Raw genomic sequence first — 13,077 nt, forward strand, 5'->3', positions numbered from 1 at the left:
TGTCTTTCATTTAAGCCTTTATTCGGGAGAAATCACAAACACGTGGATTACACTGCTAAAAAAAAAAGATTTTCTCAGTATTTATGTCTTGTTTTCTAGTATAAATATCTACAAATTCTGGAATTAAGATGCATTTACAAGTAAAATGGTTTAAGATTAGTGCTGTCAAACGTTTTTGTGTACGATGTGTATATATATAAATACACAGCATATTTCTCTGAAATATATGTTTATATATTAAGTAAATATATAATGTAAATATTTTCGAAATATATACACACATACAGTATTTATATATAAATAATAAATGTACACACATTTAAACAAACTTTTATTTTGGATGCGATTAATCATTTGACAGCACTACTTTAATGTCTTGTTTTCTGAAAATATCCAAATTTTGTTAAGTTTTTGCTTAGAACGAGGAAAAATATCTGCCAGTGGAATAAGAAAAATAATCTTAATTCAAAGACTAAAGCAGATTATTTTTCCTCGTTCCAAGCAAAAACTAACAAAATTTGGATTAAATATTGTCTAGTATAAATATCTAGAAATTCTTTACTTCTGAAGAAAATCTACTTTGCAGTGTTTCTGAATATCAGGACAGAGTTACTGGGAAGAGGATCAGTGCTGGAGCTCTAAACTGTGTTTGCTCAGTGTTTGAGGTCGATGCTGGATCCAAACACGGCCAGCAGCTGCTGCTCGTACTGAGAGATGTTCCTCTTCAGAATCTCCTTGCAGGAGCCCAGCAGACGCTCGAAGGCCTGCACGTCGATCACTGCAGCAAACACACACATGCACTTCATCAGCATCAGCATCATCATCATCATCATCACAGGGAACCCGGCGCAGAACCAGCGGAATCTGACAGAGTTCACTACAGAGAAACCTAAAATAACACTGAAATGAGCACATATGTGTCAAGTTACAGAGCAAACCCGAAATTATCACACATTTACACACTGCCTAAAGAAATTCAGTTTGGGTTCAATTTTCTGTTTTTCACGTCTCGAGAGGCGTTTTGACTCGGAGCCACCGTACAAGCAAACGCCAAAATCCAGAAGAGCGTCTGAGAAGTTGATCCTCTTCGTCTTCAGTGACCGCTCGCTGTTTTCAGATCACAGCAGGTCACCTGAGACTTGCTCCGAGCCAATGAGAGGAGGGCAAATAAACAACTGGTGGTTTCAATAGGTTTTGTGTAGTATTTTCTTTATTTAAAATATTACCCTTTTTAGACAAAGTGTTGTATGTATTTGGGGTCAGATGTGTGACCGCTGAAGAGAGAGAGAGACGGCAAACGTTTAGTATTTGAGGTCAGCGTTAACGTCTAATCAGTTAATATTGTCTTTAATAGCACTTCATCTCTTAGAACATGGGATTTTGACCAAATATACTCAATCTTGATGTTTGTAAAATGCTGCAAATATTGTTAAATATTAGTTTTTTAAATACCTTAAAGTAACTACAAATGAGTATGTAAAGCAAATATCTTTAAAAGAAATTGCGTGTGGAGCATGATCACCTTTCCCCGTCCTACCCTGTTTGCATCTCTGTGTGACAAACAAAGAGACCAAATATAAACTTCAACTTTAAATCGCTCGGGATAGTCCCGCGCTTCCTCAGGACCCATGTCCAGTACTGGGTCATACTGTAAATACTGAGTCCATCCAAGAGAGAGGACGACAAAACCATCCTCACTGCTTGTTTTGCAACGGATTAATTAATATGCGACGTCTTGCAGTATTTTTACACTTTTACTAAAGTATATTTGTAATTATTAGTTGACATGAAGTAAGTTTGAAAAATGAAAATACACAGAAACATCCAACGCCTGTCGTGTCGCTCTATTTGAACTAGCTTGACTCTGAGAAGCGATATTTTCATATTTAATAGGATGCATGTATGAAATCTGAATACTGAGGTCACACATATTACACCGGATCTTCTGTTTGGATGGTTTGTAAAGCACTGGAGGAGATACCCATAATCCCCTGCACTTGGATAATGATGTGTGTTTACTCAAAGTGTGGTGCATTATGGGGATTTGCACTTCACTCTTATTTTGCATTAACAGATGACTTTAGTATTTTTTTCATGTTTTGTTTTACATCATGTCTTTCAACAAAAAATACTTTTCTCAAATTTTTTTCTCATCAAAAAACAAACAAAGCTTCTCTTTTCAAAAGCGTTTTCCTGCCGGTTGTAAGACGTGACAGTGAGTGTCGGCTGGTTTTGTCTCGATGTGTTGTTGAAGCATTAGCTCTCGTGCTGCAGCGGCAGAGGCTGGTACCGCTCGCTGAACTCTAGCCAGCATTTTCTTCTCGCTTCTGGAAAAAATCAGGGAGAGAAAAAACTTTTTTCCTGTAACTAGTGACGTTACGATCAACACCAAAGCTTCATGTGCACGTGATTTATGACGTCCGAAGATTCGTTCGTCTGAAAACCACGCGACTGCTTCAGTATCTGGTCCAGACGAAGCCAACCTCAGCACCGAAAAAAAGTGAGAATTTTTTAAAAGAGAAAGTTTTGTGGAGAGGAAAAAAGAGGAACACAAGGAAAAAGATGTTTTTTTTTCTGATATGGAAGCCTGTTTCCGCCAAACTCAAAAGTTATTATTGACAGTTTTTTTCATTATTACAAGAACGTTTTTCATTATTACGAGAAACTCATTATTTTCTAACTAAGTTTCTCATAATAATGACATAAATGCTAATTATTTGTTTTTTCTCTCAACACTGCAGTTTTGATGAGGATTTACTTTCCAGAAAATACAGTACATCTACAAACACTGATGTAATATTTCAGCTTCTGTCCTTAGTGAGGGTCGTACCTAAACACCTGGTCTCTCCGGCCGCGTACACAGACGCCGCTCGAGGTTTATTGGTGACCAGCGCCAGCTCACCGAAATACTGACCCCTGGAGCAACGCGCGACCTCCACCTCCTCCTGCGACCTCTGACCGGCCTGAGTCTGCAGACACGTTAACATCAGATTAACATTAAACATGAGCGACAGACTCACGCTAAACACACGCAACATGAGCGACAGACTCACGCTAAACACACACAACATGAGCGACAGACTCACGCTAAACACACGCAACATGAGCGACAGACTCACGCTAAACACACACGAGCGACAGACTCACGCTAAACACACACAACATGAGCGACAGACTCACGCTAAACACACACAACATGAGCGACAGACTCACGCTAAACACACACGCGACAGACTCACGCTAAACACACGCAACATGAGCGACAGACTCACGCTAAACACACGCAACATGAGCGACAGACTCACGCTAAACACACACAACATGAGCGACAGACTCACGCTAAACACACAACATGAGCGACAGACTCACGCTAAACACACGCAACATGAGCGACAGACTCACGCTAAACACACACAACATGAGCGACAGACTCACGCTAAACACGCAACATGAACGACAGACTCACGCTAAACACACGCAACATGAGCGACAGACTCACGCTAAACACACACGAGCGACAGACTCACGCTAAACACACGCAACATGAGCGACAGACTCACGCTAAACACACACGAGCGACAGACTCACGCTAAACACACACGAGCGACAGACTCACGCTAAACACACACGACAGACTCACGCTAAACACACGAGCGACAGACTCACGCTAAACACACGCAACATGAGCGACAGACTCACGCTAAACACACACAACATGAGCGACAGACTCACGCTAAACACACACGAGCGACAGACTCACGCTAAACACACGCAACATGAGCGACAGACTCACGCTAAACACACACGAGCGACAGACTCACGCTAAACACACATGAGCGACAGACTCACGCTAAACACACACGAGCGACAGACTCACGCTAAACACACACGAGCGACAGACTCACGCTAAACACACGCAACATGAGCGACAGACTCACGCTAAACACACGCAACATGAGCGACAGACTCACGCTAAACACACGAGCGACAGACTCACGCTAAACACACGAGCGACAGACACACGCTAAACACACGCAACATGAACGACAGACTCACGCTAAACACACGCAACATGAGCGACAGACTCACGCTAAACACACAACATGAGCGACAGACTCACGCTAAACACACACGCAACATGAGCGACAGACTCACGCTAAACACACGCAACATGAGCGACAGACTCACGCTAAACACACGCAACATGAGCGACAGACTCACGCTAAACACACGAGCGACAGACTCACGCTAAACACACGAGCGACAGACTCACGCTAAACACACGCAACATGAGCGACAGACTCACGCTAAACACACGAGCGACAGACTCACGCTAAACACACACGGCGACAGACACACGCTAAACACACGCAACATGAGCGACAGACTCACGCTAAACACGCAACATGAACGACAGACTCGCGCTAAACACACGCAACATGAGCGACAGACTCACGCTAAACACACGCAACATGAACGACAGACTCACGCTAAACACGCAACATGAACGACAGACTCGCGCTAAACACACGCAACACGAGCGACAGACACACGCTAAACACACGAGCGACAGACACACGCTAAACACACGCAACATGAACGACAGACTCACGCTAAACACGCACGAGCAACAGACTCACGCTAAACACACACGAGCGACAGACTCACGCTAAACACACACGAGCGACAGACACACGCTAAACACACACAACATGAACGACAGACTCACGCTAAACACGCAACATGAACGACAGACTCGCACTAAACACACACGAGCGACAGACTCACGCTAAACACACACGAGCGACAGACTCACGCTAAACACACACAACATGAGCGACAGACTCACGCTAAACACGCAACATGAACGACAGACTCACGCTAAACACACACGAGCGACAGACTCACGCTAAACACACACGAGCGACAGACTCACGCTAAACACACGCAACATGAACGACAGACTCACGCTAAACACGCAACATGAACGACAGACTCACGCTAAACACACACGAGCGACAGACTCTTACTTTGCTTCTGATCATGATCTTGACTTCTCCAGACTCCACGATGTAGAAGCAGTCGGCCGAATCGCCCTGAGAACAAACACAATTACATTCATCAGAAGGGAACGATAAGAACATCACGAGGAGATTAACGAGACACACCTGCCGTATGATTCGCTCGCCGTCGCTGAACGTCTTCATCCCAACCACGTCAACGATCTTCAGGCGCTCCGATAACTGACACACAGAGACACGTCATAACTAGGGCTGCTGATTTAATGTGATTAATTATGGAACAATAATGTTAATGAATTTATGCAGCTGCCCGTTGTATGCAGTTGCTAACGAACACATTGTATTACATCTTAGACACAATACTGTCAGCAATGTCTGCTCTGAGCTGCTTACTTCTCGCGCCACAGCTGCGCAGAAGAGATAATGTGCTGCGCACACGCAAAAATGAGCTGGAAAAGCATTTTGATTGAATTCTAGTAAAAGCGAAAGAATTGCAATGCTCGGGTGTCGCTATAGAGTTAGAACCGGTGAATGCGTTTAACAGGTTATAAACCTAATAATTAAAAAAAAAAGTTTTTTAATGGAGTCTCTCATGCCCATCAGGGCTGTATTCATTTGATCAAAATACAGGAAAAACAATAATATTGTGAAATCTTATTGCAATTTCTAATATTGATTTCCTATTTTAATATACTTTAAAATATAATTTATTTCTGTGACGCAGCTGTATTTTCAGCATCATTACTCCAGTCTTCAGCGTCACATGATCTTCAGAAATCATTTCATATTTTTTGGAACCTGTGATACAGGTTTGATTCTTTTTCTTTGATTCTTCGATGAATAAAAAGTAAAAACAACAGCATTTTTTCAAAATAGAAATCTTTTCAAACAAAACAAGTCTTTTCGATCACTTTCCCCATGCCATCTAACACATGAATTACCTGTGTTCTGTAATTCACTCTACATCTGTACATAAATCTACTGTTCATAGACATTATTATTATTTATTGTTAAGTTTTACTATTTAAATGTTTTTCTGTTCTCATGTCAGATGTGTATGTACCAGGAGCACCTTAAAAAACCACAACAAATTCCTTGTGTTTGCGCACACCTGGCGAATAAAGCTAATTCTGATTCTGATTTTTATCCATTTAACACATCCTTGCTGAATAAAAGTATTAATTTCTTTAAAAAAAAATAAAAAATCGTTTTGTTTCAGGTCGTTTCAAAGTGGACAACCAAAGCAGCCATTACCAGGGACTAATCCACTGGATGAATACGGTAAAAGATCCAGATGTGCTATCTGCCAGCGCACATTTCACTGAGCTAAAGACTCCACACAAGAAACCCGAACAAGTAAAGAATAACTGATGATGCAAATATTGAGGAATGTAACATCACATTGTTTACAAAGGCCTCGATGTCAGATGCAGAGATATTCATGACTGAATCACTGGGATCAGCGATTATTGACACGGCTTGTACCCGTACTGTGTGTGAGGAGACATGGCTGGGAAACTACTGATGACCTCAAGATCAAGTGAACCCGCTGATGCAAACAGAAACTCACAGGTGCAGAACATTTCGGTTCTAAAACATTAGAGGGAACACTGGCTGTCAGTCTTGTCGAGCGAGTCAACGATACAGTGATTCATTCATAAAGACAGTCGCTTGCTTCTTTCTGAATCAGCTGAATGAATAATTCAACGACTCACTCATTAAAACGGTCCCTCGCTGCCACCTACTGACGCTTTTAGCTCATATTTAGAGCATAATTGATTTTTTTTAATCGTTTCACATGCATAATTGTTTTATCTTACATTTATTCACCACTTAATTTTAATACTATTTGTATTGTTATTAGTTATTGTTATATTGTATATTTCTTTCTCGTCATTGCTTGTTTTGGTTGAAAACAATCAAGACAGTGAGGAACTTTAAACTGAACGGACAGTAACTCGACGCACCTGCAGTGACTTGAGCAGCGGGACGCTCTCGATGAAGCTCTCGTACATCTTCCTCTTCTTTGCGTTGTTTTTCACGATGAGTCTGTGGAAAGTGGCTCTGTCCTGAAGATAATAAAAACACATCATCGTCACAATGTGTACAAACATAACATATGTCAATCTGATTAAAAAACGAGTCAAGAGCAAAACACGGAAATTAATGTGGGCTTGAGCAAAAACGCAGATAAGGGGGCGAAAATACGGAAGCTTGTTTCCGACACTGGAATGACAACGTAAGAAGTAACTGCAACTTTTATCTCACAATTCTGACTTTTCCCCTCACAGCTGTGATTGTATCCCACAGAGCAAAAAATATATTTAGCATATATTTACATACAAAAAAAATTATTTTTGAAATAAAAAATATATTTAGTATATTTAAATGCAAATGTGGATCGAACAGCCAAACTAGAGATAAAAATTAGATTTATAATGATTTAATAATGTTCAATTGCTACTTATTTGTTTTTTTCAACATATTTTGAAATATTTTTGTTTTTTTTGCTGTATGGGATCCCTCACAATTCAGCCTTTTTTTTTAAGAATTCAGAGAAAAAAAGTGAGAATTGTGAGATTGAAAATTGCAATTAATTAAATAATTTAAAAAAATATATATATTTAAATCCGAGGCAGAAACAAGCTTCCATACAAAACCGCCCCTGTGCAATGTAACTAAATCTAAGTGAAATGTGAAAAACATTTTGTATTCCATTAGTCAATGTTGATGATGAGCGGAGCCTCTCACCAGCGCCCACAGCGCCCCCTCCTGAGCGGCCCTGATGGTGGCGGCGCGCGGCGTGTTGTACATGAGGGCCAGCTCCCCGAAGCTGCCTTTATGATCATAGCGGCCCACACAGCGGCTCACGCCGTCCTTCTGAATCAGGATCTCAAACACGCCCCTGCAGACAGACGAGAGAAGACGGTTCATCCGCCGAGGCTCGCGTCACACACACGCAGCCGCTTCGCTCTCACCTCTCAATCACGTAGAAGTTATCGCCGTCGTCGCCCTGACTGATGATGCACTCGCTGGGTTGGACCAGCACCTCGAACATGCTGTCTAACACCTCGGAGAACTGATCCTGAGACACACAGAGGCAGACACATCTGTGAAACACGCTTTAATTTTTCTGGACTCTTGTTTAACGGTTAAATCAAGCATTTACATTTAGTCATTTAGCAGATGCTTTTATCCAAAGCGACTTACAAAAGAGGACAATCAAAATCAACAAAAGAGCAATGATATGCAAGTGCTGTGACAAGTCTCAGTTAGCTTAACGCAGTACACGCAGCAAGGTTTTTTAATTTAAATTATATAATAAATGAAAAGATAAATAGATAGAATACAAAAAGAACAGAGAAGCTAATGTTCTTTTTTTTTTTTTTAAGAAAACAAGCAGTTAGTGAATGAATAGAGTGCAAGTCTAAAAGGGGAATAGAATAGAATTATAATAGAGAGTGCTAGAGTTAGAGGGTCAGATAAAGATGGAAGAGATGTGTTTTTTAGCTGATTCTTGATGATGAAAACGCATGTCTAATTAAATTAAAATCATGAACCTTATACAATTTAACATCAACAATTTAACAAAAATTACGTTTACAGCTCTATGAAATGTTTTATTTTTTTCTCACATTCTGTTTTATTGTTACCAAATTCTTATTACTTAAATTTAGTAATAGTAGTACATTCTACTGAACAATAGTAGCCTAATATATTTTTAGCACAATAATGTCTTCAAGTTAAACTGAACTTTTATTTTGACGGGTTGCCGTAAATACCTGTGCATAGCTCATCTGTGTGTGTGTGTATATGATATTACGGTAGTTTCTCTCAAATGAAACGGTAAAATACTCATAAGTACTGGAGATGTTGTTCATGTATTTCTGTCCTCATGTAGAGAGACGGCAGACGCTGAAATCACCGTCAGTATGTGTGTGTCGTAAACGAAACCGTGCGTCTGCGCCATTCATTCACAGAGACACGCAGAACATGAGCGCTTCATATTTGAATAGTCTTGTAGCTGCTTAATTTCTACAGATTCTAGTTCATATCGTGATTTGATTGAAGTATAATGACCTACTTTTAATTAATTCATCCAAACTTTGAGCAGTGACATAAAGAGTAAATTGAGTTTTAATGACTGTACTGCGTGTTTTCTGCATCTACTGTAAGAACCTGCTCGAGGGTTTTGAACAGCAGTATGTCCCTGCAGGCCTCCTGTAGTCGCTGACGCTGCGCATCGGTTTTGGGGTGAACGACCGTCGGCTCGTCGCCCTCGTCTTCATCTTCATCAGGGTTATACGCCTCCGCACACACTGAGGAACACACGATCACATGACAGGAAGCAGTAACAGCAGCAGACACACCACAAAAACAGCTACATTCATTAAAATCAACTGAAATCATCTTTATTTTACTTTCCAAAGCAACATTTCTCATTTTAATTAAGTTTAACTTGATGAACTAAAACGGAAATAAAAACTAATAGAAACTTTGTAGAAAAAATGGTAGCACTTTATTTTAAGGTGTCCTTGTTACACATTACATGTATGTTTATAATAACAATAAATTATGCATAATTACATGCGAGTAACCCTAAGCCAAACCCTAACTATATAGTAAGTACACGTAGTTAATTAATATTACTCAGTACTTAAATATATAGTTACACTGTAACAAGGACACCTTAAAAAAAAGTGTAACCAAAAAGGCAATTTTAAAAAACTAAAATTTAGTTAAAAAACAAATAAACTAAAATTAACCCTATTTTAAAACTAAAATAAAATAAAGACAAACCTTCTAGAAACAAATAAATAAAAAATACAAAACACCCAATCGACAAAATTACTGCCAATGTTACTAAAATTAAAATTAAATCATAAAACTAAAAATAAATATAAAGACAAAAACAAATTATACAATTAAAATGACTCAATATTAATAAAAGCTGTAATAGTATCTCAGTGATACTAAAATAATATTCAGACAAAACATTTTACCTGAAACACGTCTGTTGCATTTACTGGGTGGAGGAGCTACAGATGGATGGATGGATGGATGGATGGATGGATGGATGGGTGAATAGATGGATGGATGGATGGAAGGATGGATGGATGGGTGAATAGATGGATGGATGGATGGAAGGATGGGTGGGTGGATGGATGGATGGATGGAAGGAAGGATGGAAGGATGGATGGATGGGTGAATAGATGGATGGATGGATGGATGGAAGGATGGGTGGATGGATGGATGGATGGATGGATGGATGGATGGATGGATGGGTGGATAGATGGATGGATGGATGGATGGATGGGTGAATAGATGGATGGATGGATGGGTGGATGGATGGATGGGTGAATAGATGGATGGATGGATGGATGGATGGGTGAATAGATGGATGGATGGAAGGATGGATGGATGGGTGGATGGATGGAAGGGTGGATGGATGGAAGGATGGATGGGTGGATGGGTGAATAGATGGATGGATGGGTGAATAGATGGATGGATGGATGGATGGATGGAAGGATGGATGGATAGATAGAGCGATGGATGGATGGATAGATAGATAGATAGATAGATAGATAGATAGACAGACAGACAGACGGACAGATGGATGGATGGATAGAACAATGGATAGAACGATAGATAGACAGACAGACAGACAGACAGACAGACAGATAGATAGATGGATAGAGAAATAAGTGTCACTATTGACGGTCATAAAACTACTGACAAATGAAAATGTAAACAGTAGCTAAACAAGAAATAATAATAAAACTTCAGTTTACTCAGAGTTCAATTCAGTATTTCTATTCATGTATTTATAATGATGTATATTTATAATGATTACATACACAGTATGTAATGTCAGTTGAATCTGTTTCTGAGGTAAAATATCTTATATATAATCGCAGATGAACACAAATATGACAAAACTGTCTAATGTTCGGAGTTAAACGTGGATCTACAAAGTGTTAAAGGCCTGTGAAGCTTTGGGATACTGCTGGAAGCCATCTTGCTTTGATAATAATATTACTGAATATGATCCAGATGTAGTATTTGATAAAAATGCGATTTTCTCAGCTTTTGCTCAAAATGTTGCTTTTTTTCTGAAACCTACCTACATTCAAGTCTTGATAAAAAACAATGCTTGAAGTTAGAATAAAACAGATTTTTTTGTTTGTTTGTTTGAAAGTAGCGGGTCTGATCTTTATTTTGATATATTGCATGTTCAGATATTCATACAACAAAATATTCTGGGGGCCATGAAATTTTAGTGAAAATCAGAAAAAACTGGCAACTTTTTTCAGAAACGCTGGTGCGGAGAGTTTCAGCTCGAAACCTTAGATGATAAACACCAAGTTCAAGATATCCCTGTGGATAGAACAACTTGAATCTATTTATAGAATGGAATATATGACCTCCAACTGACACTGGACTGTTTTACACAAAGCTGCTGTGTATCTGGACGCAATGAACTGATCAGTAAGGAACCTTGATTTATTCCCTGTTCTATTATTTGACTATAAATGTTGTATGAATTCTTTCTACTCTTCTTATTTATTTGCATCATTTCTTTTTTTTTTTTTTCCAAGTCACTGCTGCTGTCAAGGAATGTTTAGTTCATTGTTTGTAATTTGCGTTTAAATAAAGTAAAAACCAACAACAACAAAAAACACGAAGTCCTGCGCCCACCTTTGAATGTAAAATCATCTGGAAAGTCATCTTCCTCCTCCTCCTCCTCCTCCTCCTCTCCGTCGCCGCTGGAGCTCCGGTCGAAGGCCTCTCCGCGGGTCACCGGAGACCGGCGGCTGGAGCTGCGCTGCTCCCGCAGGCGGGTGAAGTACAGCACGGCGAACTCCAGCAGGTCCGCGGGCCTCCGCCGCAGCACCTCCAGCGTGTAGCCCTTCAGGAGCTCGGTCAGACCCGCCGGAACCGACGCGCTCATCCCGCTCGTGATTCACATTCACAGGCCACACAACAGCGCGATGAAGCAGCTCGCCGCATGCCTACAGACCCGCGTCCCCTGCGGGCAGAGCCATCGACCCGTGGCGGATCGACACTTTCCATCGCAGCGGAAAATATCTATCGACTGTCCTCAAAAATATCACGACTGCAGGGCGGCGACTTACAGCTTTTACTGTTCTGTACATTTAATCAACACATTCTTCTCAAAAGATCGTTAAATTTGTACATAAACCCGTCAAAGCTTCAGTTAATCTGAGGTAAATTCAGGCGAGGAAAGTGGCGGGAAAAACCCAACGACTTTGTGTGACCACAAAACCAGTCATGAGGGTCAGGTTTTATTTTTTAAATTTTATTTTATTTTTTTAAATAAATAATCTTTATAGGATAGGACAATATTTGGCTGAGATACAACTATTTGAAAATCTGGAATCTGAGGGAGCAAAAAAATCTAAATATTGAGAAAATCTCCTTTAAAGTTGTTCAAATGAAGTTCTTAGCAATGCATATTACTAATCAAAAATGAAGTTTTGATATATTTACGGTAGGAAATTTACAAAATATCTTCATGGAACATGATCTTAATATCCTAATGATTTTTGGCATAAAAGAGAAATGTATAATTGTGACCCATACAATGTATTGTTGGCTATTGCTGCAGATATAGCTGCTGCTTATGACTGCTTCTGTGCTGCAGGGACACACATGACACAAATCAATACTCACAGATCATACGAAAATGATCAATATACATTTATTTATGTACATGATGTGGGTGATAATAACTGTTAATTAAACATAATGAACAAAACAATTAAAACAGGCCTTGACTGTGTACTGAATTCCTGTCGTGAGGGCCGAAGGCAGATGATGCTGGAAACGGATAAATGCTAATGTACAGACAGAGGTTTGCTAGCTGTTAAAGGGTTTGATTTACAGTATAAACATTCAGTTTCCCTGAAGGCAGAAATCGGTTCACAGTCTGTTGTAAGGCACTGACTATTACAGATTAAAATCCTCTCGAATAAATCATAAAGCAGCGAGACATTCGTGTGCTACGGTCGGTCTGGAGCGTCCCGTATCGATC

The 13,077-nt window shown here is 40.0% G+C and overlaps 2 protein-coding genes across 4 annotated transcripts in view; both read right to left on the reverse strand.

The window, feature by feature from the left end:
- Positions 1-5: 5 nt before the first annotated feature.
- Positions 6-12,609, reverse strand: prkar2ab (protein kinase, cAMP-dependent, regulatory, type II, alpha, B). Of its 3 annotated transcripts, none has more exons than XM_058761784.1 (10): positions 11,721-12,609; positions 10,025-10,060; positions 9,201-9,340; positions 8,000-8,106; positions 7,773-7,926; positions 6,989-7,090; positions 5,169-5,243; positions 5,031-5,096; positions 2,831-2,969; positions 6-778 (listed from the first exon to the last, which is right to left on the reverse strand). In XM_058761784.1, exons 1-10 carry the CDS (start codon positions 11,971-11,973, stop codon positions 654-656), a joined length of 1,197 nt encoding a protein of 398 aa, XP_058617767.1. In that variant the 5' UTR covers positions 11,974-12,609; the 3' UTR covers positions 6-653. The 3 variants fall into 3 exon arrangements, with proteins under 3 accessions (XP_058617767.1, XP_058617769.1, XP_058617770.1); XM_058761787.1 differs by lacking the exon at positions 6-778 and adding an exon at positions 798-2,327; XM_058761786.1 differs by lacking the exon at positions 10,025-10,060.
- A 117-nt stretch (positions 12,610-12,726) lies between these two features.
- slc25a20 (solute carrier family 25 member 20) overlaps positions 12,727-13,077 on the reverse strand; it is a 9,822-nt gene continuing 9,471 nt past the window's right edge. Inside the window, exon 9 of the mRNA XM_058761788.1 lies at positions 12,727-13,077. This exon is cut by the window's right edge and continues 122 nt beyond it. The gene's annotated coding sequence lies outside the window, so the exon portion shown is untranslated.

The sequence above is a fragment of the Onychostoma macrolepis genome, chromosome 22 (genome assembly GCF_012432095.1).
Source record: "Onychostoma macrolepis isolate SWU-2019 chromosome 22, ASM1243209v1, whole genome shotgun sequence".
In the NCBI taxonomy this organism is placed as follows: domain Eukaryota; kingdom Metazoa; phylum Chordata; class Actinopteri; order Cypriniformes; family Cyprinidae; genus Onychostoma; species Onychostoma macrolepis.

Bases quoted from the DNA above. Each gene is read 5' to 3' on its own strand.
- prkar2ab (XM_058761784.1), bottom strand. From the start codon at position 11,973: ATGAGCGCGTCGGTTCCGGCGGGTCTGACCGAGCTCCTGAAGGGCTAC. The intron at 7,927-7,999 runs GTGAGAGCGAAG...GTCTGTCTGCAG, and splicing joins AACTTCTACGTGATTGAGAG to GGGCGTGTTTGAGATCCTGA. The intron at 7,091-7,772 runs GTGAGAGGCTCC...TATTATCTTCAG, and splicing joins AGGGGGCGCTGTGGGCGCTG to GACAGAGCCACTTTCCACAG.